This window comes from Lynx rufus, unplaced genomic scaffold, assembly GCF_022079265.1.
Source record: "Lynx rufus isolate CCGP_SWC_20201006 ecotype Redwood Valley unplaced genomic scaffold, mLynRuf1.p SCAF_10, whole genome shotgun sequence".
Classification (NCBI taxonomy): domain Eukaryota; kingdom Metazoa; phylum Chordata; class Mammalia; order Carnivora; family Felidae; genus Lynx; species Lynx rufus.
The window spans coordinates 40383776-40410739 of NW_025814824.1; the positions used below are offsets into that span (position 1 = coordinate 40383776).

The 26964-nt window shown below is 39.5% G+C and overlaps 1 protein-coding gene across 1 annotated transcript in view; it reads right to left on the reverse strand.

Moving 5' to 3' along the window:
* Positions 1-5347: 5347 nt before the first annotated feature.
* Positions 5348-26964, reverse strand: part of TTC39B (tetratricopeptide repeat domain 39B) — a 127703-nt gene continuing 106086 nt past the window's right edge. Inside the window, 4 exon segments of the mRNA XM_047064768.1 lie at positions 5348-9707; positions 12933-13049; positions 14834-14951; positions 24995-25103. Of these exon segments, the coding sequence (XP_046920724.1) occupies positions 9617-9707; positions 12933-13049; positions 14834-14951; positions 24995-25103 (435 nt within the window). The 3' untranslated portion in view covers positions 5348-9616.

The window sequence follows — 26964 nt, forward strand, 5'->3', positions numbered from 1 at the left end:
CCTTTGGCCTCAGGACACCTGGGTGGCTCCGCAGGGGTAAGCATCTGACTCGGTTTGGGCTCAGGTCATGATCTCACGGTTCCTGAGTTCAAGCCCCGCGTTGGGTTCTGTGCTGCCAGTGCAGAGCCTGATTGGGATTCTCTCTCTCCCCTCCTCTCTCTCTGCCCCTCCCCATGCTTGCCCTCTCTCTCCCCTCCCTCCCTCTCAAAATAAATAAACTTAGAAAAAGAGAAAAGATCCTTTGGCCTCATCACGAGGCAAGAAAAGGACTGAGAAAGTTGCTCAGTTCCTAAGGAGGGCAATTTCCCTGATAACCACTTGAGATGTGGACAAGGAAATCATGGAAAATAAAGAACCTCTCAGAAAGCGAAACCAGATGTCACAGAAAACGACAAGGGCGATACGCCCAGGAAATGAGATGAAGGCCTAATCAAAAAGCATTCTCCACTCCCCAGATAGGGAGACTCAAAATACGGGATTTTGTAACAGACCAGTGTTTGTTATGTGTTTCCCATGCTTCACTTTTCACAGTCAGAGTGGGAGTCTCTATTGGGGTTATCCTGCCTCTGCTCAACCGGTATGTAAGTTGTGTGTAGAGGGCAAAAAACATTTTAGTTCATGGTATCCCGATGAATTGGAACTACATTTGGACTTGAAATAGACTGCAGGGCATGTCATGAGATGCCACGATTGGATGGGATGTGGGAATTATCTCCCTCCAGGCAGCAATGAGTGTATTTTCTGTGAAGGAAGGAGAACAGACCAAGTATCTGGACTATGGCGGTCATTAGTGCTGTTCACCAACTATTTCTGGCACTTCTTCCAGGCACATGAGAGCATTGTGCTTTCCTGCCCAGCTGAAGTTAAGTAAAGCTCTAAGATATGCTTTGAACATGAACTGTGTGTCACTTTCAGGTGGATGCTTTAAGAGCCAACTCATAGAAACATAAACATACATGTTACACTGTGTGTTAACCAACTGGAATTTAAACATAAACTAGAAGCAAAAAAAAAAGAGCCAATTCCCATATACCCTGCTCTCTTCTCACTCTCATGGCGGAGGGTGGAGACTGCGGCAGCCCAGGGCCCCGCGTGAGGACGGTGTGGAGTGGATCCCTCGCTGGCCTGAAGCAGAGATGGCACATGACAGAAACACAAGCCTTTGCCGTAGTCATGTTCCTCTCATCGTGCAGCCCATGGACCACTAGCAGAGGTTCATCTGCTGAGAAGGAAGTAGATGCATAGGAGACAGAGCAAAAATGACCTCTAAAGCTTTTTATTCTGAATTCAAATACTTCCTGAAGATCTCTCACATTCCTGCCCCTGGGTTCCCTGAGACACCCTTTACCCATGTATTATATGCTTCCTAGAATTGTTGGTTTTAAACTAGCTCAAGCTGATTTTATTCCCATCCAAAGAGTTGTAACGAATGCATTCCCGGCTTTGTAAAATCCCATACGTCAAAGGACAACAAAGACGAATGTGAAAGCATGGGCCACACTAGGAGAACCACGGTGGATCCAGCCCAAGTGGGAATGTGGCAGAGACATGCCAACTGCTGGCGATACCCATTTTCTCTTTCACCCTGAGACCACAGACTACATTTTTCTGCCTCTTTTGTCGCTAGGTGAAGCAAGGTGCCTGAGCTCCAGCCAATGGAATGTGAACAGATCATGTGCGCCACCCCCCTCTCACAACCCTCCATGCTTTTCCCGCTTCAGCAGCTTGATGCAAAAGGACAGAGTGACCTTACCAGCCATGGATTGAAGACAACAGAGCCCCAAGACAATGAGCGTGGGTTACCGAATCACAAGAAAAGCCACCCACTGGCAGGAACACCTATGTTGTCACAGATATTAACTTACCCTATGTTGTGACAGATATTAACTTACCCTAACTCATCTAAAGGAGTAGACGAAAGCATTTTACACTAGATCAGCCCTTTGTGGTTCTTTCGCACCTTGTCGCCAAAGGAGGTAGTGAAATTGTCCCCATTTTACGGTGGGGTTAGGCAAAGCTCAGAGAAGTTAAGTTGCTGGAGAGGAGGATCACATGCCATTACCCAGCCGAGTTCAGCCTCAAATACAGACCTCCTCATTCTCAGAGACCAATTCTTCTCCACTGTGTTACACTGAATGCTAACGATTCCTCCTTAAACTAACGTATCAGCAGCCAATCTGAATCTCCCAACTATGAAACAGATGATAAAAAAGACAAAAGACAAGGTAATCCTCCCTCAAGACAACCATACCATCCCATTTCTCCCTTCATGTCTCGTGCTCAGCCAAGAACATGGCATAAAGAGAGACCTTCCCATTTGCCTGAAACGGTTCTAAAAAGTCTTATCAAGAAAGAAAACTCTAAGTGTACGTCACGCTACAATTAAAGACCAGCAACAGGTGTTGTGTACAGCTTTTACCCGTAGACCAACCATAATGAGACTGTAACTTCATCAAGCGAAAGGTACGTAAAAGACGGTATCACAATTCAATTGCATATCGTAGGTAGGCCAGTTGCAGCAATGAGAATATAGAATTCCGAGAGTACCTGGTAATTCAAACATGAATCTAGTAACGCAGAGTGTTCTGTAATACTGAGGAACGAGAAATAGAGCGTGTTGACTTTCAAGTTGGGAGGATTTATTTGCACTTAAAAATACAACTTCGAAGATGACATCTGTTTTCAAAAATGTCTTCATGTTAAAAATATGCTACAGGAACTGTTGTCTTCATGTTGAAAATGTAGATGTCATATCAGCATTAGCTTACAAGCCACGGGTGATAACATTAACAGAATCGGCAAGCAAATACTCATTGGGAATACAGTGTTTACATGAAAAATACCAGGGGTTCACAGTTTTCTTCTTTCTGCCTGACTTATATTGATAAAATGCTTTTATAGCCACAATCTATTTCATTTTCTGGTACCAGATCCAATGTCTATTTGACCAGCAGATGGATGCTACTCACACATTCATCTTACATAGAACTCACACATCTTCAATTTCTAAAAATGTTTTGCTCTGTAAAACTGTGACCACTGGGAACGGAAAAGATAGGAAACTAAGTTCAAGTGTAAAACGAGAAGAGAAAGAGGGAGATAAAATGTTGGCAATTTTTACTAATAAAACATTGAATTATAAAGTACGTACGGGTAGTTTAGATGATTCAACAAGAAACCATAGCATACACTGATTTACAAAGTCTATGACCTCTAACTATTTTTGTTTAATCCAAATAAAAGTGAAAAATACACATTTTCCAAGAATTTAAAAATCGATCTACATATCAAGGTAACATTAAGGGTTCTTAGGTAAGCAGAGGACAAGACAGGTTGATTTTGTTTGTGTTTTAAGGCAAAGTAAAATTTCCTCAGTGAAATACCTACAAAATAAATTTGCTTTAGAAATAAATTTCTGTAATAAAATAATACTTCTCACTTATTAAATATATACTTTACCTTTACATCTGATTTAGCAACTTACACCAAAAAATTCAAGAGTTCTATGAATATCTGCAAACAAATATTTAAAACGCTAGCATATGATTGCCTCAGCTGTAATTCATTCAGGTGTTTGGATGTCAACAGTTAGCAAAGGGAAAAAATAATAAGGAATGAGCTACTTCCCTATAAAATTTTCCCCTTTAGACAAGCTGAGAATGAGACGTGCTGGTAAGAATGAAGTAATTTTTCTGGACAGCACATATCAGTGGAACACGTGTTCTCCTTTTGCAAATCAAAGACCCAACGCTATGAGCACTGGGTGTTGTATGGAAACCAATTTGACAATAAATTTCATATTAAAAAAAAAGAAGAAAAAAACCATACCCAATGCTACTGTTTTCTTCAACCATTAAATCAATACCCTAAGATTTATAGTGTTTACCATAATGTCTTTTTTCATGTAAATTCTTTTCTTAAAAAAATAAATCACTGTATAGAAAGCAACTGTCTACTATGAAGAATAAAATCATTTCAGGTAAAAAATGAAGTAATTAATGAAAATTGTTTAAACTCGTTTACTAACCCGGACACTTGGTTCCAATAAATATAAGAAGGAATTAATATGTCTCTATGATTTCCCAAGCAGGGAATGTCATCCCTTCACATTGAGGAAGAACTTCCAGCATTTCAAAATAACCTAACTGCTTTAAAACTAAAACGATAAGCAACATTCTTTAATATGTCCATTGTATCCAATTTCTCTGGCCATCAGTTCTGTTACACTGAGACGAACTTTTTTTTTTTTTCCTAAGTGATGGCAAACAGACTACCAATAATTAAAACAAATTTACTAGAAAATACTAAGCAGCAATAAAACAAAAGCTCCCACTGGGATATGCCAGCATCCCTTACATTCATCATTTAAATTGTATGTTTCTAAGAACTACTAGATTAACCTACAAGGTGTATTGTATATTAATATGCAACAAGTTTTACTTCATGAAGTTTGGTATTATAAAGTACCTTGAGATTTCCTATTAAATATCTGATCTGTAGGCATTAAATACAGTGAGGTGGATACTGTAAGGTCCAGGCGGGGTCGTACTACATACAGTATTGCTGTGCTGATACATTTGTAAACTGGACAAAATGGGGCTTGGACTTCCTCCGAAGTTAGATCCACACACCCCTCTGGGATAGATCAGGCCAAGAACCTGCTCAGCCTTCTGAACCCACAAAATAGTCCCCGCGTCATTTCCTTCTATAGTTTTGAAGTTATAAACAGACTGGAGTGGACTTCAACGCCATCAAAATCAGACAGCAACTGCTCGACAGAGAGGGTATTTGCTCTCACGATGAATTCTGATGTGTCCTTCATTTCAAGTTCAATAGTAACTAAATCTAACAGCAGAGGGAAAAAGATAAAACTACCAACAATGGGGAAGCAGGAATGGGGTTTCACAATAAGCAAAATAATACAAAAGGAACAATATGTAAATAACTGGTCTGGAGGAGGGGAGACAATCTGGAGGAAATCCTGCACCCTTTCTGAAAGAGCAGGATAAAACATTGTCTATTTAGTATTTATAAGCTATTTTCTATCGATCTACCCATCTGATCTAGACATGTCTAAAGAGATTAAAAATATGTCAGGTATGTGAATATGTAACACTTAAATAAACATACACATTAAAAATATTAATAATAGGCAGTAAAAGGTTTAAAATATAGAACTTAAATTTTTTTTTTTTAATGTTTATTATTTTGGGGAGAGAGACAGAGAGACAGAGAGCAATCAGGGGAGGGGCAGAGAGAGAGGGAGACACAGAATCTGAAGCAGGCTCCAGGCTCTGAGCTGTCGGCACAGAGCCTGACACGGGGCTTGAACCCACAGCTTGCGAGATAATGACCTGAGCTGATTCGGCTGCTTAACCGACTGAGCCACCCAGGCGCCCCATAAAATATATAACTTTAAATAAACTATCTGCCAAATTATTCTCTAAGTGAGTAACTAGTGCCTAATATTCCTTAAATGGTCATATTAGCATAGCTGAGTCAATGTTGAAACATTAATAATATACAGGGATTGAAAAGGCTACCACATTTTTCAGAATAATGTTACCTTAGAAAATGTTATTTTAATCATAAAATCTACTAACATCGCAAAGGTGAGCACAACTCGAATGGCTTGTGCTACTGCATCTGAAAAAGGAAGGAATGTCTATAAAATCGGATTAAAAGAATAATGCTAAAAATATGGTCTCAATGCAGTATTTACGGAGCTCTGAGAGCGTGGAGAAGGATCAAAGATGATGCTGATCAATGATGAGATGAAAGTTTATGGGCACTTGAACAGAAAAAGCAAACCCCACAGATATATATATACATATATTTGAGCCAGAACTGAAAATGTAACTGTAGTGATTGGGTGATCACAGTAGGTAGACAGCAAGGGAAAGCCAGAACTCCAGGAAGCATGCCCTTGGGAGGCCTTTACTTTAAACAGAACCGCAGCATGTATAGAGGAGCACTCCCCAACACTCAGCATCATTCCAACACAAGCCACTAGCCACGTTTTGAGTGCTCAATAGTCCCACGTGGCCAGTGGTTACTATGCCAGACAGAGCAGGACTGAAGGAGAAACACCACTATCCAGAAGTTGAGTGAGGGGAGGAGATAATTTCCCAAGATTCATCCCAGGCCCTATGAATTATAATATCTTAGGGCATCTAAACGATCGCTGGCATCCTCCTTAACTCATTTTAACTAAATGCATTTGAATTTATGATTTGTAAATATGGAGAGAATAACTAAGAGAAAAAACACATATGTAAAAATGGAAATCAATAAAGAATTAATCAGAGTAACTCCAGAAATTTTTCAAGTTAGTCACAAAGACCTTTTTGTAATTATTATTTTCAGTGTGTCCAAAGGAAGAAAAACCATTATTGGAAAACATTAGGAGACCTACTTTAAAAGGAAGGATGAGAAGTAGAATCATGATGACTGTAGGGACCATTAGTCCCTACCACAATGTAACTACATCTACAAGTAGCTTCAAGAGAAGAAAGACCCATTAGTCTTCAAAAGGGGGGAAGCCGCCTTCTTTATATACACATCGCACTGATTTGAAGCTCTCATCAAAGACTCATTAGAGTGACCTCTAAGTTCAACTATAAGTTTCCAGGCCAAGTAGGAATGACACATAGCTCTGCTAAACTTCCTCCTTTGCAAAAGAGATAGTTATAGTGACAGATTGCTTCAATGATTAAAAATCTTCCTTGGTGCTGATTATTTGGAAATTCACCTCCCTACAGTTTCTACCCCACGTGTAGAAGAAACAGAATCAACGACCTTCCTTTTCCTATGTACCTTGAGACCCTGTATCCACAAGAAGCACAGACACATTAAAATACATGTCCATGTAAGAGTTGATGAAGTTAATCTTCCATTAATTATCAAGCGGAAATCACGCCTTCCTTGTCACCAATCCTACAAAGCATAACCTCTACTTGAGTTTTAAATGTATACAGCACTAATCAGAACCCTGGCTCTCCATTTAGTGAAAAGGAAGAAAGAAAGAAAATTATACCAAAAACTACACAAATTGCACAAACTGTCAGACACATTGGCAGCCCAAACCCATCACATATGCCCCTCAAAACATTAGATAAAATATTGTCACTTCAGCACTCATTCTTCACAAAGCACCCTGAATCCAAAATAACTCCAAAAATGCAGTATTAGCTGATGTAACATGAAACTGATGCCACCATGGCATCTTAAACAGGACAGGAAACAGGTAAATATTTGTAGCATTAATGATAGTACAACACTTAAACATTCATTGGATACACTATCCACATTACCAGATAACCATAAAAAGAATAGGAAGGAAAAATAAAAACAAAATAAGAAAAAAAATAAGGGAAAAAATTTTAACGGGAGCTAGGAATTTCTTTTACAGTTGTTTGGCAGTGAAGAATTAAAATAAAATAAAAATAACCAATATTAACTTATATTTTTTTTTATATTACACCAGAAAGAGAAGTCTTCACTGACATTGGCTGTGACCTGCAGCTTCTCACAAAAATAATATAATATGGGAGTTTATACTTTAAAAAAATGCTACCAAAGCTCTTCAAAGGGATTTATAAACTACTTCTCAAGTTATATACAAAATAATTACTAAACATATTTTCCACTGCTGACATTGTAATAGCAGTTCATTCCATTTCCTCTTGCCTGGACCTCAAGTAAAGCTATGTAATTCATATTAATAACACATGATAGCTACCAACATGCTATCTGAAGGGCTGGTACTCTGACTCAAGTTATATTAATCATTTTCCGCCGGAAAGATAGCCTCAGCATTGGTCAAGAATTAGTACCTTATAAGAAAACAAGACCAAATACCTGCTAGGTACAGAATTACGTAGCAGGAAACAAACAGTAACAAGCAAGTTCATAATCTGGGTTATGCCAGACACATGAATAAATTTAAAGGTGTCTGAATTTCACACATTTCTTTCATTTTACATCAGAGACCACAAACTCAGCCACTACTTTTGTGTTGATATTGTAATCAGTGCATAAAAATCAGAATTATTACAGCAACCCATAGCCTCTCACAGTTTACAACAAGCCATCATATGCATTATCTAATCGAGCCGTCACAAGCACCAAGCACTGCGCTGCTATCCCCACTGGGGAGACTGAGTCCCAGAAAGGATGAGACTTGATCCATGTCAAGGGAACAACGGACTAACAGAGACGGGCTCCTGACTCCCAATCTGGGGCTGTTTCTGTTAAACTGCAGAGGCTTCCAGCTTCCATGTAAGTTATTCTTCAACACAGAATAGAAATAGGACAAAACCCCGATCTATGGATCCATGAATTGTCTTTCCTCGCCCTGGATGCCATCTTGTCATTAGCCCCAGTACATACAAATGGCGGAAGTGGGGGCAGACAGTGATGACTGCAAAATAAGACACACACTTTGTGGAAATCGTTTGGGCTGAACAGTTTGACATCGTTTGCTGAAAATACCTAATACACAGACTGACCGTTATAAAACTGAAAGAGACCTAGAAAGACATCTGTTCTTTTTCCATTTCACAGATGAGGAAAATACACCGATACAGAGAGCAGGGGGCTCCCTAAAGGTCACCCAATGACTGCTAATCAGTAGCAGAGCCAGGCTCTCCGCTGCATCCTGTCCTGATTGTGTTTCCTAGTTCAAGGACGAAGCACAGTCCGGATATTTACAAGGAACCATCACAGTGCTAGGGAGATTAGAAAATTAGATCTCACTCACCAACATCACGAGTATAAAAATTACTGATATTTTACATATCGTTTAAAGCAGCAGGAAATTTACTTCCTATAGACAAAAATAACCAACATATGTATTGTAGACTCTCATTGCTAAGGTTGAGGATAATTTCTAAAATATGACTTTGCTTCCCTTTAGTTTTTTGAATTTCGTTATTATAACAGACTTAAGCACATTCAAAAAAAAAAGGGTAGTCTCTCAAAAATGTCACTACCTTTAACATACATGAAGAATAAAAAACAAAACAAAACAAAACCTAATATGTCACCATCTTTCCTAGATATAGTTCCCTTCATCCTATTAAGGACATTATCCTGTCCCTATTCACACCCACTGCTTGTCTTATTCAGGACACTTCAGGTTATTGTTAATCTTTTTTGAATGTTAGGTGATTTTTATTTCCCCTCTTACATTAAATACTAGGCAACAAAATATCTCTGACCAACAAACCTAAAAATGGCTCAACTTATAAGCCATTTGCTACTTAAACATTAATTACCACATTAAAAAAATAAATAATCTAATTAGACTTCATTATTTTGTGAGTCCTTTAAAAGACTTCTTCACTCTCCAATTCAAATCTAGTATGAAATTCTTTTCGGAGAGGCAAAATGTAAGAATTTTCTAGACAGTACTCGATATTGAACATCGTTTCATAGGAAAAAAAAAAACACACACAGACACAGATCAACAGTAAACCACAGAGATGATAGAAAATATTGACAATAAAATTAGTTTTTTGTCTCTCATTCGCAAGATCACTTTTCCACTTTAATGAAAGGCCTGATCTACAGCAGATGCCGGTGCTGAGGGAAAATTCCATCCTTCATGTTCTGATCAATCTGAGGAAGTTTTTTTCCACAGGTGAAGAGCTGCCTGAATTCGAAAGTGTAGTCTGGACTCCATGGAGTAATCTTTGTAGTTGTTTCTAAAGACAATAACAATAAAATCGTAATGTCAAAATTCCTTCATATCCAAGGGCAATACCACCATCTCCCCTTCTTCTCATCTTCATTACTTATTTGCTTCCAAACTTGAATAGGCATTAACAGCAGATCTTGGGGAAATATAGATTCTGATCCTGCGGGGGGAAGGAGGATGGCAATAGTCTATATTTCTAGAAGTCTCCTGGCAGTGATCTGAAAGTCATACTTTGAGTAGCAAGGTTCTATTTAATGAGCAAGCCATTGACAAACGAGGCAAGAAGCTTATGAAGAGGGTTTCGTAAATTCTGTGAACTATTATTCCTAAATAGTTGAGCTCCTTTTCTAAACCAGGAATTTTTAAGGCAGCCTCGGGTGAACATCATCAATCACCACTTCCCCACCCCCTCAAAAAAAAAAAAATCATTCTGAAACGCTCATGCAACAACTACAACAAAGACAGCCACATGATGTGGTGACACCACAATTACTCCTATTCTCCACAGGCAAGTAACAATGGTTTGGCCAATAATTATTGTGTGACAAGGTCAGAAGGGGCCATAAGAATCCACGGATTCGCTGACTACTCTGTTTATTAGATGATTCATGGTCACTTCTGTCTGCTAGGATTGCTAAGAATCAGCACAACAGAATGGCTTCGACTTTGGGCTCCTGCTTTCACACACGGCCCTGGTCCATGGGCAAGCTGTAACTCCTTCCTTTCAGTGGCAGTCATTTCTTTCTATAGCTCTTCATTGTACACAGGTCTAAGAACTACTTAATAGTAACCGTCATAAGGGTTATTATTTATTCACAATATGGGTTATTATTCATAAACTGAATCAATTTCTTACTAGAGTTTACCAAAGGATGTGACTGGAAAGTTTCCTAAAGGTCTGGCCACTAACTTTGGCAACTTTGCGAAGCTCCAACTACATAAGGGAAAGTGCAGACAGCTGACAGTCCCGAGATGTCCGGGAAGTCCGTTTACGGAGGCATCATCAGCACTGGCTTGAGCTGGTGGTGACTTTCGATTGCTGATGGTCTTCCCGTTTAGTGGTGACTTACCAGTCTTATTTTCATCATTATAAATTTGTCTTACTGTGCATTCCTTAGGTAACACCAAGTGTGTCCAAATAACGGATACTTCGAACGACAGTAATTATAGTCTCTAATTTTCCAATAGCTAGATTTGAAGATACATACATGTCAGCTGAAATATGAGTCATTCTCACTCTCAACAAATTAGCTTTAAAAGTGACTCACTCAGATATCACCCTTTAAAAAAAAAAAAAAAAAAAGGCAGCAGCAGTAGCAGCCTCTCTCAGCTCCATGATGCCCCCAAAGCTTCTTCTTCATTACTATGCTTTATTCACAGCAAAACATCCTGAAAATGGCCTGAAGCAGCTGACTCCATTTTCTCCCCTCACTGGTCAAAGTCACTTGATCTTCATGCTGCCAAGTTCTCTGGACTCAGCTTGCCTGGCCTCTCAGCAGCCATGATCACAACTGACCACTGTCTTCTCTTTGGAACACTTTGCTCGCTTGGCTTTCCTGGATGTCTTCCTTACTCACTGGCCACTTCTTCTGACTCTTATTGTTTAATCTCTAAAATGATGGCATATCCCAAGGCGCTGCGCTGGACCTCTTTCTCTAGCTTTATAATTTTCCCAAAATGGTTTCATCAAGTATCGTGGCTTCAAATATCACTGTCTCTTGTGCTGGTGACTTTGAAATCTCTACACTTGGCCTTGACGTTTGCACTGAACTCCATGCTTGTACTGCCAACTCACCATCTCCACACGGACACCTAACAAGCACTTCAAAATACCATGGTCCAAACAGAAGTATGTTTTCTCCTCTCCCAGAACCTCCTCTTCTAAGTATATCTCATTTCAGTAAAAAGTATCGTTTACTACCTAGTGGTTCAACCCCCCAGTTTAGAGGTTTCCTAGCTGTGGCTTCGGCCAGGAATGCTCCCCACCCAGTCTTCTGGTGACCGATCTTCTCAAGACTGGCTTTAATTATGCGAATCTCAACTACAATATCACCTCCTCGAGGAAACCTCCCAGACTCGACCCAATCTAAAGTAATACCCAGGGACTCTGTACCATATTGTAAATCTCAGCAAAGCATGTACCATTGCTATTTTTCTTATTTATTTGTTTATTCAACATCTCCCTCTAAGTAAGTTGCCTGCTTATGTATAGTTGTCTGTCTAGAGCCTTTACTGGTGTCCGGCACAAAATAAGTGCTCAGTGAATACTTGCTGAACTTGAGTAAATGAACAACCCAATGAATCACTAAGCTGTTTATAGCCTAAAGCTATTATGTCATTCTTTCTCCACTGTAAGAAGCATTCAAGAGGTTTGTGGTCAAACAGACCACAGGGGTTTTGTCTCTGCTAAGTGAGCCATGATCACAAGTCTGAGAGCCATTGTCTAGCAGAAATGAAAGTGCTTTGAAATTACCACAGTAGACAAAAGGAAAAGAGAGCCAGGGAGAGCTTCCGAGGGCTTCTTCAAATCACTGGCTCTTCAAGGAAATGAGAGATATGGCTGAATATACCAAGGGTCAGCAAATCATGACCAAAATAATGGCCAAATCCAGACACACCCATTTATTTACATATTATCTTCTATGACTGCTTTCATATACAGTTGAGTAGTTGCAATGAGACCTTAATTTTTTGTAAAACCAAAAATACTTATTATCTGGCCCTTTATAGAGTTTGCCAACCCCAATACAAAAGAGAGTAAGTTAGAAATCGGTCATATAGGGGTGCCTCAGTGGCTCAGTAGCTAGGCATCCAATTCTTGATTTCAGCTCAGGTCATGATCTCATAGTTTGTGAGTCTGAAACCCCACATCAGGCTCCACACTGAAGCCTGCTTGGATTCCCTCTCTCCCTCTCGTTCTGCCCCTCCCATACTCGCACATGCATATACACTCACTCTCTCTCTTTCAAAATAAATAAATAAAACTTAAAAAAAAAAAAAAACAACAACGAAATCTGTCATACAGATTCCCACAATCACAATATTTGTAAATAGTCACAGAGTCAAAAAGGTTAGAAATAGCACAACTGCAGCAAAACACATGAGCGTAACATCATTACTAAGTTTTCATTAAGGTTTTAACCTCTAAGTATATAACATTACTGCTGCTGTTATACTGGTATTGACATTCCACACTCTATAGCAAGCAGGAAAAGCTGCCATCACCACTTACCTTGCAGTTTCTAGGGTCTTTATGGCCTTGTCAATTTCCCCTTGGCTTTTGTACAAAAAGGCCAACTCAAACAGAGTAAATGGCACTAGGTAGTGGTCATACTTCAGTAGCTTTTCACTAAAAGAATGAATGAAAAGTGATTAAGTCTTAACAGAAGAGACGAATTGTTCCCTTTCAATGCATGTACTTTCCCCATTCCTCAGAAAACAGGTGCAGCACTAAGCCTATTACCAGACAGAACTGTCATTATAAAGTCTAGAACTTAATAAACTATACCAATAAGTAATATGCTTTGAATATATTAAACTTTTATTTTAATCCTTAATCTAAATCCAGCACTAAGCATTGTTTACGCCCCTTAGGAAGATGAATGTATGCAGATCTTCAAAGATTAACCCTGGAAAACACAAGGTCATCCTCCTAAAAAAGATGAACAGGTTCAGGAAATGATTCCATTTAGATATAAGAACATTGTATATTTTATACAGTGAAGTTTTATAAGGCTAAAAAAAGTCAATAAAGAAGTTGTCAACACTTCTGTTTTCAGCAATATTATGAAATCTGACCATAAAACATCTGGAAGCAATAAAAAATATATATAAGTAACGCCATTCCAAATGCATAGCTAGGCTCACAAGAACATAGAAAAGACTCTCAAACTAACAACAAAAGAAAGTCAGAACTCTAAGTGTGTGGATGATGTCAAAGCAGCATTGGGATATGCTTCAGCCTTAATCAACCAGGGCTTTATATCTCAATGTCCATGCGGGAGATGAGGCCTTATGCCCACATAAGAGCAGACACTGAGTCCTCTGTATAAATCAGGGGCCATACTCCATCAGAGAAAGGGCAGATTGGAAAAACCCACTCCCCGGCATAGTAGAAAGACAAGGGAAGTTGGCTCCTTGGCCTGCACTCCAGGTTGGAAGGAAAAAAACACATTCCTTGGGAAATTAATAACCAATAGGCCTGCCCCCACATGAATTTGCAATTCAAATTTACATGGCCCTGGGGTGCCTGGGTGGCTCAGTAGGTTGAGCATCTGCGGCTCAGGTCATGATCTCATGGCTCATGAGTTCCAGCCCCACGTCAAGCTCTGTGCTGACAGCTCAGAGTCTGGAGCCTACTTCGGATTCTGTGTCTCCCTCTCTCTCTCTCTCTGCCCCTCCCTCGCACATATTCTCTCCCTCTCTCTCTCTCTCTCTCAAAAATAAACATTTAAAAAAAAAAACAAAAAAAAAATTTACATGGCCCAAATGATCCAAGGACATCTAAGCAATGATGTTAACATGAAAGTGGGCCTGAGCTGAAACTGCTTTGAGGGCATCTGGCAGAAATAAAAGCAAAATCACTTTAGAGAAACTCTTCTTCAATCCTAGCCTCAGAGACGTCTCAAGACAAAACCCCAAAGAGGGGAGTTCACGATCCAAAATTACAAAACACATGAACCAACAATTCACTATAAATTCGATAAACGTAACACACAGCACAAATGGGTCATCCTTTTGATCCTTCCAGGAACACCAGTAAAATAGAACTCAAGGGATACTTCGTTAACATGTTTCCTTAAAGCAGTATATTACTTATTTGGGAAAGAGACATGGTCGCTTCCCTCTTATCAGAACACCTGTCCTGACCAGTCCTCCTACATTCTCGTATAAAACAGCGTTTAGTTTTCACAGAACTTAGGGTTCTGCTTAAACTACCCAGTGGAAATGCATACAGCCATGTTCTTCTTGGTCTATAGCTTTGCTCTCAAAGGACGAAGAGAACACTACTGGATTCTCTCCCTGGGAACACCGAGGAAAATGTTAGCAGCGGGAGATAACCCATCACTGTCTCACAGCAACTTCCTGGAAACCACGGTGCACACGCCGCTTGGCTTCCTTGTCTGTCGGTACCTTTGGATGACGTGGTTGAAGCACAGCTCCGCCTGCAAGGGCCGCTGCAAGTTCTTCAGGCAGCACCCTTTCAGCAGCTTCACCAGGCACTCGTCGTCCACAGAGTAGTCGCTCAAACCTTAAAGCGAAACAAGCAGAAATCACACACAAAAGGAGAAACACTTAAAAATCGTAATTAAGAGGCAGAACTAATAGCTATTTGGTTTCAGAGGGATCTTTCTTTCAAATTTATTTATTTTGAGAGAGAGAGAGAGACAGAGACAGAGAGTAAGCACCAGTGGGGGAGAGGTGGAGAGAGAGGGAGAGGGAGAGAATCGCAAGCAGGATCCCTGCTGTCAGCATGGGGCCCAGCGTGGGGTTCAAACTCACGAACCGCGAGATCACGACCTGAGTCGATACCAAGAGTCGGAAGTTTAGCCGAATGAGCCACCCAGGTGTTCCTCAGAGGTATCATTTAAACACAAGGTAAGTATTTTTAGCACTTGTTATGTTTCACTTAATAAAATACAATGAAAATATTTTAAATTAAAAGAATAGAGAGTTCACTACATTAATACACCAATTTACTAAGGGGTTCACTCTATCCACTTAAAAATCTTTTCTCAGGGGTGCCTGGGTGGCTGGTTCCAACTCTTAGTTTAGGTTCAGGTCATGATCGCACAGTTCCTGGATTCGAGCTCCACGTCGGGCTCTGCACTGTTAGCACAAGGGGCCTGCTTGGATTTCTCTTTCCCTCTCCCTGCCCCTCCCCAACATACATACACACATATGCTTGCTCACTCTCTCTCTCTCAAAATAAATCAACTTTAAAAAAATATTTGAGATCCTAAAAAAAATGCGTATTATAAAAAAAAATCTTTTTTTAGGTGCTCATTCTTGGAGTTATGTAACCTTAGATATAACAATAGGAAACCTGAACTCTAAATGAAGCAAGAGCTTTATTAATCCTATAAAAGGTAAAGCAGTGAGGAGCAAGGAGCCTGCCTCGTCCTGTGGTTCTGGCGTCTAACTGTGCTGGCTTCACGCATAAGCGGATAACACTTCCATATGGAGAAGCAGATGGCTTCCCACCCATTAAAAATTCAGGAAGTAGAATGCCCTCTCCAGATCATTCTGTTTACAACTTATCAATTCTCCCAGGTTATGTTCTTTTGGGGGGAAATTATGTCATAAAATTAGGCAAAATGGTTCTGAAGTGCATGTAAGTTACCTAAAACCCTCACAAAACTTGCAACTGCTTGAGGCTAATGTGAAGGTTTTTCTTTCACCACGTTTTCTCTTTTGAAAACGACCCTTTGCCTTCCTACAGTGCAAGGCTACAGAATGTTAAACAAAAGGAATCATATTATGCGTGCCATCAACCTGACAAAGGTAGCCATTTCACATCTACCACTTCGGAATTCAGGGGTTTTGCAAGTTACTGCAACTAAGTCATTCCAAAGACACACTGCTAATTTACACGCTCAGCTGTGACAACAAACACAGAGGACTGGAGGGGCAGTCAACCAAACCAGTGAGGCCTGGGAGTCCTCATATTGAGATCCTCCTGCTTCCAGTACAAACCTCAGAAATCACCATCAACACACACTGGTGTGGCTTGGGGATTGGTTTGGTTTTTTTTTTTAAGTTTTATTTATTTAAGTAATCTTTATACCCCATATGGGGCTCGAACTCATGACCCCAAAATTAAGACTCGCACATGCCTCCAACTGAGCCAGGCAGGTGCACCAACACACGCTGGTGTTTTAGTTAGTAAACTGCTTGTTTATGGGAGGTTAATGATGCTACTCAACCAACTGGAAGGGGATCACTTTACCTCTAGGTGGTAAAAACAGCTGACACTCACCTCTCGCTTCTAAGCTCTGATAGTTCATTCACCAAGAAAAATCACAGGTATCAATATCACATTACCTTTCCTATTAAAATTAAGGACTATTTTTCAACCCCTACCCACCCTCCCCCCACACACAAACATATCCATGCTTCTAAGCATGGATGCTTCACTGAAATATACATACAAGAAGCAATATCTTCCCAGGCCTAGAACTGAACCCTTAGGGACCATACTGGATGCTAGTTTTTAGTATCACTTTTATGCATTCTATTGAGTTCTGTATTAGCATTTTTGAAAGTTTGTCTTATAAAATTCTAGTGCTCAGTGAGTGATGGTTTTGCTGAGGAACAGCAAATCTTGCTGGAAAATTAAAGTACCAGTAAAGCCACACTTGGCTTTTATTTAGATCATGAATTAAGGATATGGAAAATGGGCTCAAAAACACCACATTCCTCCAAAAACCTTAGCAAAACCACTATTTCCTCACCACAGAACACTGTCAGATGATTATTTTCCCTTAAAATAGGAATGCTTTATCATGATTCTCAACCTCATGGGCAAGTTCACAGATGAACATTTCAACACACAATTTCCATTTTATATTCCAAGAAAAATATCCAATAATGCTGCCAAAGCACATTTTCATCACAAAAGATCTGCTTAACTTAATAAAGCAGAGGGCAGGCTGAGGAAAAAGAAAGCTTGAAGCCGAAACTACAAAAAATATTCACACGGAACTTTTTAGAAACCAGCTGAAATGCACCAAAGGAAAAATTTAAGAATAGATTTAGAAAGTGAAAAGCCATCGAGTAGCATTTTCCCTTTTATGTAACCCTGATCATGTTTGCTATATAATTCCACAAAGCAAGTAGTCAAAGCAGAACTACTCTACCAACTTCTGGCTACGTGATGAGCTCAGTTAGATTTCCAATGGAACACTAACGGAATTAATAGCAGACACTGACTCCACGCGTGTTAACAAGTGTTTTTCTCTTATTAAACCTTATCCTTCCCTTTGCATCCATAACCAGCCTTTCGTAACTGCATTGTCAGACGAGAACACCAACTGTACCCTCTGTCATCTTTTACTTCAGAGACACTTGCCAAGAGGAAGAGAAGCAGAAACACATTCGATTCCCAACACCTCAGTTTTACAACTTCATTTTTTTTTTTTTTCAATTTTGGATCTTTTCCCCCTTACTCTGAAAGATAAGAGCTTAATTACTGAAAGGTCACTACTGGGGAGGAAGAGGGAGCAGGGATGGAAATCTGGTCATTTTCCTGCATAAAACAATGGACCCGGAAGAAATTATCATAAATTTCATGTATAAAATCTGGCAAAGATAATCTTCAGGAAGGAAAACTTTTTTTTTTTTTTTTAACCCAGAGGGAACACATACAAAAACAGAATTGTACAAAGTACGGTGCATCTGTCTGAGCTTCCCCTAGCCCTGCTTAAATATCTCTAAGCCCATCATCTCAACGGATCATAAAAAGAGTAAGGAACGAATGGAGAGAACAGTCTGGTTTTCTAAACCTTTATTGCACTGCACATGCATAGTCTGATACATAATATTAACTCCTTTAAATCTGTCCCCCAACTAGTAAGGGACCAAATAAGCTTTGAGGTAAAGGCTGAAGAGACTGCTCAAATAGAGAAAAACTCAATAGTCCCTCAGGACTTCTTACTATATAAAGGTCCCGGGCTCTCCTGGTACTACAAAGGATAGACATTCAAGTATCAGAATTCATTGTACTGAACCAAAACCCTTTTGTTTATGGGAAAACACAAGAAACAAGCTGGTCTACTTTTCTGGGGGCGGTGTGGGGGGATAGTCTACAAATGTCTCCATTTAATAAAAAGAGGTTTTTCCTTCGCCTCCTGGTTTTTACATATGCACTTATTAAAAACATACCCATTTTCCCAATTGGTTTGTAGATATGTGGGCTTTAATCCTAGATAATTCCCCTACTGGCAGGAACAATGTTTTCTTAGCCTATCATAATTCTATAACTAATATGGAAAATCTAAGAGTATTCAAATGAGCAAGTTAATTTAAAGTAGACAAATTAGTTGAACAAAAATGAATACTAAAATTTGTTTAAAAGCCCAAATTGATGTTACAAAGGTGCATTTTGTGAAATCTCATTTTTTAAGGTGAACTTTCATGTGGTTTCATTTCATCTAAATTTCAAAATGATGTAACTTTATGTTGACATAACACTCAAATCAAAATGAAGTATTTTTCAGGACTCCTGGGTGGCATCCAACTTCAGCTCAGGTCACGATCTCACAGTTCATGGGTTTGAGCCCCGCATCGGGCTCTGTGCTGACAACTTGGAGCCTGAAGCCTGCTTTAGATTCTGTGTCTCCCCCTCTCTCTGCCCTCCACTGCTCATGCTCGTGCTCTCTCTCTCAAATATAAAATAAACATTTAAAAAACATTTTAATAAAAAAAGAAATATTTTTCCTTTTTGAATTCTTTCACATTGAAGAGTAAAGATCATCTCACACTCATTAGTATGGCTACTGCCAAAAAAAACGAAAGAAAAGAAAAAAGAAAAAAACAAGGAAACGGCCACCAAAAAACCCCCCATAAATTACAAGTATTGGGAGGATATAAAGAAATTGGAACCTTGCAGACTGCTGGGGGCGGGGGGAATACAAAATGGTGCAGCCACTAGAGAAAACAATGTGGCAATTCCTCAAAAAATTTAAAATAGAAATGCCATATGATCCAGCAATTCTACTTCTAGGCATATATCTACAAGAACTGAAAGCAATCTCAAAAAAATATTTGCAAACCCATGCTCATAAAAGTATTATTTGTAACATCCAAAAAGTGGAAGCAATCCAAACGTACAAAATGTGATGTGTACAGTCAATGGAATATTACGCAGCCTTGAAAAGGGGAAATTCTCACACATGCTACAACAAGGATGTATGCTGAGGCCTATTATGCTAAGTGAAATAGGCCAGTCCCAAAAGGACAAATAATGTAGGATTCCATCATACAAGCAACCTAGAGTAGTCAAATTCATCATAACAAAAAGTAGAAGTGTGGTTGCCACAGGCTATGGGGAGAGGGAAACGGAGTTATTTTTAATGGGTATTGAGAAGTTCTGGAGGCTGGTTGCACAACTATGTGAATATACTTAACATTACTGAACTGTACAGTTAAAAATGGGTCACATGGAGGGGCGCCTGGGTGGCTCAGTTGGTTAAGTGTCCAACTTCGGCTCAGGTCATGATCTCACAGTCCTCGAGTTCGAGCCCTGCATCAGGCTCTGTGCTGACAGCTTAGAGCCTGGAGCCCGCTTCAGATTCTGTGTCTGCCTCTCTCTCTGCCTCTCCCCTGCTTGCACTCTCTCTCTCTCAAAAATAAATAAACATTAAAAAATTTAGTAACAAAATTAAAAGGATGTAAAAATGTAATTGTGAAAACAATAGTAAAGAAGTTTAATACAACTCTATATATAGAAACTAAGTAGAAAATATATTCGTGACGGAACATCTAGAACATACAGAGGAAGTCTAAAACGTCCACATAGTGAGTCTGTAAGTCTGTACTTCTACATACGCTCCTTTGGTTCTCTGTTAAATAGTACAAACTTTGGATTTCTCTTTTTGATCCCAGTTTCTTGAGTCTTTTCATCCACTTGTTTCCATGGGGCCCAGAAATCACAAAGAATCATCAGTCCATGAAGATAAATACCTCAGTATTTCGGCCACTCTATCTAACCTCCAGCTCAAAAGGGGCTTTTGTGTTAAAACTTTTCGGTAAGGGGGAGGAAAAAAAGAAGAGAAAAGGAACCATGGTTCTTTATAAAAACTCTTCCTTTAATATGGGAAATGGTATTACTCACCCTCCATCAGCAAATGACCTTTGTGTGGATAGTGGAGTAGATCATTCCATTTATCTCATCTCCCGTGATTACCAGTTTATATTTGCAGAATAGCTCTTTGTGGTAAGTGGATGGGGTATTGTCTGTGACCTCAGAACATCACTACTTTTTAGTCTATGGGCTTCTTCAACTATCCTGCCTGAAACCTTGACCTTGTTAGCAAATCAGGCCACTGATTCAGCTTTCACTCTTTTATATTTCTTCTCCTTATGATGTCAATCTAAAGTTAGAATTAATTTTAAAAAAAAATTTTTAATGTTTATTTTTGAGAGAGAGAGAGAGAGAGAGACAGAGTATGAACAGGGGAGGGGCAGAGAGAGAGAGGGAGACACAGAATCCGAAGCAGGCTCCAGGCTGAGCTGTCAGCACAGAGCCCAATGAGGGGCTCGAACTCATGAACCACGAGATCATGACCTGAGCTGAAGTCAGAGGCTTAACCAACTGAGCCACCCAGGCACTCCTAGAATTAATTTAAATATGGAAAAATCAGCCAAAATGCCCAACAATACCAAAGAGCTGATTAAATTATGCTATGTTAGCTCCATGCAGGGCTATGAAGCTTTTGAAATTATTCTAAGAGCCATTTAACAACAACTTAAAAGTCTAAGAGAAAACAATCTTCTGTGTCTGCAAAAACATAACAGTCATCACAGAGCAAAAGGAAGCATGGAAAGTCACAAACTAAAACCAGAAGTATACTTGTACCTTGCGCTGCTCTAAAGCTCGACTGATTGTTCATCTTTTTCAGGTACGGACGTATTCAGATACAATTCACATACAGTCCAATTCACCCGTTTGAAGCACACAGTTCACTGGTTTTGAGTATATTATAGAGTTGTGCAACCAATACCACAATCTTTGAACATTCCACTTCTGGGTATTTATCCAAAGAAAGTGAAAACACTAACTTGAAAAGGTATTTTCACCCTCATGTTTATTGCAGCATTATTTACAATAGCCAAAATATAGAAGCCATCAATGGAAGAACGGATAAAGAAAATGTTGTAGACACATACAGTGGAATATTATTTAGCCATAAAAAATAAAATCTCAGGGCACCAGGTGGCTCAGTCGGTTAAGCTTCCAACTCTTGATTTCGGCTCAGATCATGATCTCACAGTTCATGAGATCGAGCCCCATGTCAGGCTCCATGCTGGGAATGGAGCCTGCTTGGGATTCATTCTCTCTCTCTCTCTCTCTCTGCCTTCATCCCTCCCTCTCTCTCCCTTCATCCCTCCCTCTCTCTCTCTCCCTTTGTCCCTCTCTCACTTGTGTGCATGCTCATGGCATGCGCACTCTCTCTCTCTCTCTCATCTCAATATTCTCTCAATAAATAAATACAATCTTGCCGTTTTGCAACAACACGGATTGACCTTGAGGGCATTTTGCTAAATAGTGTGATAAGTCAGTCAGAGAAATACAAATACCATACATCTCACTTATATGTGGACTCTAAAACAAACAGGGGCCCCTGGGTGGCTCAGTCAGTTAAGTGTCTGACTTCAGCTCAGGTCATGATCTCATGGTTCATGAGTTCAAGCCCTGCATCAGGCTCTGTGCTGACAGGCTAGGAGCCTGGAGCCTGCTTTGGATTCTATGTCTCCCTCTCTTTCTGCCTCTCCCCTACTCGAGCTCTGCCTCTCTCTCTCTCTCAAAAATAAATAAACATTAAAAAAATTTTTTTCTTGGGGCGCCTGAGTGGCTCAGTCGGTTGAGCGTCCGACTTCGGCTCAGGTCAAGATCTCGCAGTGTGTGAGTTTGGGCCCCGCATCGGGCTCTGTGCTGACAGCTCGGAGCCTGGAGCCTGCTTCGGATTCTGTGTCTCCCTCTCTCTCTGCCTCTCCCCAGCTCATGCTCTGTCTCTATCTCAAAAATAAATAAAACATTAAAAAAAATTTTTTTTAACTTTATTTTCTTAAATAAATAAAACAAACAACAAACAAAATAAAAACAAGCTCATAAATTGGCGGTTGCCAGGGGTGGGGCATGGGAGGTGGGAGAAATGGGTTAAGAGGGTCAAAGGTATTAACTTCCCATTATAAAATACATAAATCATGGGACTATAATGTACATGGTAACTATAGTTAATAATACTTGCATATTTGAAAGTTGCTAAGAGAACAGATCTTAAAAGTTCTCAACACAGGGGTGCCTGGGTGGCTCAGTAGGTTGAGCGTCCGACTTCGGCTCAGGTCATGATCTCACAGCTCGTGAGTTCGAGCCCCGCATCGGGCTCTGTGCTGACAGCTCGGAGCCTGGAGCCTGCTTCTGCTTCTGTGTCTCCCTCCCTCTCTGCCCCTAACCCACTCGCATTCTGTCTCTGTCTCTCTCAAAAATAAATAAACATTAAAAAAAAAGTTCTCAACACACACAAAAAAAATTTTTTTGTAGCTGTGTATGGTAACAAATGTTAACTAGACTTTTAGTGTTGCATTAGAGTCCACAATACTGAATCATTATGGTACACATCTGACATTCACACAATGTAATATGCCAATTATGCCTCAATTTTTAAAAGTTTATGATATATTAAGTGCAAAAAAAAGTAAATTAGTACACATCCAGGCACACTACGGTTACAACTATAAAACTAAGGCTAGGATGGGACAAACTAAAATCCTAAATTAATTGTATTATAGTAGCAAAAGTATGGGTGGCTTTTTTCACCTACGTCTATCAATCAAAATTATGTGCTTAATTTTTTAACCATAAAGAAAATCTTATTTAACATTTCAACCTCATTCTGTTGCTCCAAATACAAAAATGATCCAAATGAGGTCCTCATCCCTGGAGCTATGTTCAATATTTAATTCCCCATGTGGAGAATATATTGAGTATGGGGCTAACCACTCCATCAGTGCCCATCTTTTTCCAGTTATGAAATGGGAGTTAACTGTTATAATTTTCTCTGACTTTTCTTGAACTTCCATGGCCTTTGCCATGTTTATCACCATGGAAGTTTTCATGTTACTTCTGTGGTTAGAACACTCCGAAGGAGGGGCACCTGGGTGGCTCAGTCCATTAGGCAGCCGACTTCAACTGAGGTCATGATCTCACAGTTCTTGAGTTCAAGCTCCTATCAGGCCCTGCACTGACAGTGCAGAGCCTGCTTGGGATTCTCTCTCTCCCCCTCTCCTTCTCTGTCCTTCCCCCACTCGTGCTTCCACTCTCTCTCTCAAAATAAATAAATAAACTTAAAAAAAAAAAAAAAAAAGAACATTCCGAAGAATAAGACCGTTATCTTGGGCTAATACCTGAATGATTAGGAGGTTCAGGAGCAACACTTACAAAGGCTGCCATTTAATAGAATCATTCATCAAAAGATAAAGCCTCTATTTAAGATAACAAATCAGGCAATGTCAGAACAAGAAAACTTTGGATTTCATCTGGGTATCCTGGAATATCATCATCCCATTTTAAAAGAAACCAGAGGCCTAGAATGATGAGGTATGCCTTCCGGAGTCTCACAGCCGCAGAGCTGGGGCTGTAAGCCCAGATGGCCTGATTCCCCTTCTACTATGCCAGCTGCTTCCAGGAAATGGAGCTTTCAGCAAACTGGAGAGGGGCCTCCAGTACAACCAACAGCTATCACTAGAAAAATTAAATTGTGATAAAAGTTCAACTTGAAAACAATCTCTGTGTCTGCAAAAACATAACAGTCATCACAGAGCAAAAGGAGGCATGGAAAGTCACAAACTAAAACCAGAAGTACACTTGTGCCTTGTGCTGCTCTAAAGCTCAAAATAATTGTTCATCTTTTTCAGGTATGGACGTATTCAGATACAATTCACATATGGTCCAATTCACCCGTTTGAAGCACACAGTTCACTGGTTTTGAGTATATTATAGAGTTGTGCAACCAATACCACAATTTTCGAACATTTTCAACACTTGAAAAAGAAATGCCATACCCTTCAACTATCTCTCTCTCTCACACACACACCCACCCACACACACACACCAGTTCTCCCATCCCTAGGCAACCACTAGTCCACTTTCTGTCTTTATAGATTTACCTGTTCTCAATATTTCATATAAATGGAGTCATGCAATATGCTGTCTTCTGCAACTGGCATCTTTCCTTTAGCCCCCGTGCCCCCAAGGCTCGTCCACATTGCAATGTGTGTCATTCTTCCCCTCTTCTGACTGCAATCACCCAGACCCTTGCAGCCCAAGTGCTATGTCCTTGTGATGCATACAAATTAACATGGGCAGATGTGCACAGGGAAAGGACAGGAAAGTGGTTATAAAGAAAGAAAGAAAGAGAAAGAAAGAAAGAAAGAAAGAAAGAAAGAAAGAAAGAAAGAAAGAAAGAAAGAAAAGAAGGAAGGAAGGAAGGAAGGAAGGAAGGAAGGAAGGAAGGAAGGAAGGAAGGAAAGAAAGAAAAGAAAAGATTTCCGGCTTTTGCTTTTCATACTTACTTTCATTTTGTAAAGCAGCCTCAGCCTTTTCAACAGTTACCAACAGATTTTCAGAAAGGTCTTTTCTCTTGCTCACTATTGGAAAACCATTCCAGACATACATCATTTCCTAATGAGGAAGAATGAAAAACCATTCGCAATTATGTGAGGTTATTCAATGTCCTTTACAACAAAGAAACTACTTCCTTGGTTGCTAGAGATCTCAAGACGACATTCTGAGATCATTCTCCTTAGCTTTCCTCATATGGAGTATAGTGCATATAATTTCCCCTTTTCTTGTTTTATGATATGCCTTTTTCCCTTTTATACCGTGAAGTAATTCAATATATATAGTATATTAGGTTTTTACTGAAAACATGTACTCATTCATTTAAGCATCTCCCAGTATTCAGTTCTTTTGGCCGATAATAGGTTACAAATACAGAAATAAATAGAATACTTTTAACTGATACTATAAACAATTGTTATTTGCTATACATTTTTGTTGTTATATTTAAGTAAAGGGAAACATTTTAAAATATCTGCCAATTGTTGACATAAAATGTTTCCAAGGACTTCACTGGGAAGGAACACAGAAAATATTTTAATGGCTCTTTTATATCATTAAAAACATGTGACAGTCCAGCAATGCAATCCAATATGCAGAAAATGCATTCATTTAAAGGCCATATGGCTGAATGACAGCACCGAAAATGTAAACTAATGATTTCTCATTGCAAATTACGTTTCATAGGCTAACAGATGAGAATGTTTTTGGACCAAAAGCAAATATGCTTTTGCTTGAAAATATTTTTCTAACTTTCCTGGTAGTACAGTTCATATTTTTAAGGGTCTGAAATAAGCAAGATAATTAGTATCTTTTTAGAGATAAATGAATTTTAAAATATGATAAAGATATTGTTTGAACAGCTTCTCACAGGGAAGTAGTGGAAATGAGGAAAACACATTTGAGTGACAACAAAGTTATCTCTACTCTATGGCACTGAAAACTAAGATCATCACACTCTATTTTTTTTTTTCTAACAGTTTCTTGTTGCTAACAATGTTAAGACCTCAACTTAATACTTAACGGAATAGTTATGTGATGATTTTTTTAATTTTGTTTTTATCAATAGGCTCTTTTATCAGAAAGGGGCACCTGGGTGGCTCAGTCCATTAAGCATCCGACTTTTGGTTTTGGCTCAGGCCATGATCTCATGGTTTGTGAGTTTGAGTACCATGTCAGGCTCTGAGCTGACAGCGCAGAGCCTGCTTGAGATTCTCTCTCTCTCTCTCTCTCTCTCTCTCTCTCTCTGTCCCCTGCTCACACACTCTCTCAAAATAAATAAACTTAAAAGAAGAAGAAGAAGAAGGAGGAGGAGGAGGAGGAGGAGGAGGAGGAAGAAGGCAAGCTCATATTTGAGATTTTATGAAAAATGGCAATTTGGTGAGATTCCTAGTTACCACAAATTCAAACCAATTCTACCCCCTTAAACCTGCAGAAAGAAGTGCAGTGAGTTACCCTTCCTTAAAACCCTTAATGATCAAAGCAGGCTATAGTTATGTACACACCAGCATCTAAGCTGTAGGGCACAGAAAGGACTATTATGCTTTAGAAAGTTCTTGCAAAAGTTCTATGACACAAAGAAAAAAATTCCCAATGCAAATCACTTGATAGAAATCAATCAGGAACAGATCTAAAAGCTGTATATGGTAAACCAGCAGCAGGCTCCCGTGTTAGCTGGAAAGGGGGATGTTTGGTCATTTTTGTGATTTGCATGGTGTTCTTGTTTTTATCTATGCTCGGATAGGATTGTAAAGTGATATTTTTGTCTCACTCCATCACAGGCACAGAATAACCTGGTCTGACAGTGGTGCTCTCAGAGATATCTTAAGCGGAGAATACGTGGACCTGGGAACTAGGTACAGGCTAGCTCCTATCTGACACCTGCTGGGGGCTGCAGTGCTCTTTTTCACAGACTATAGAAAGA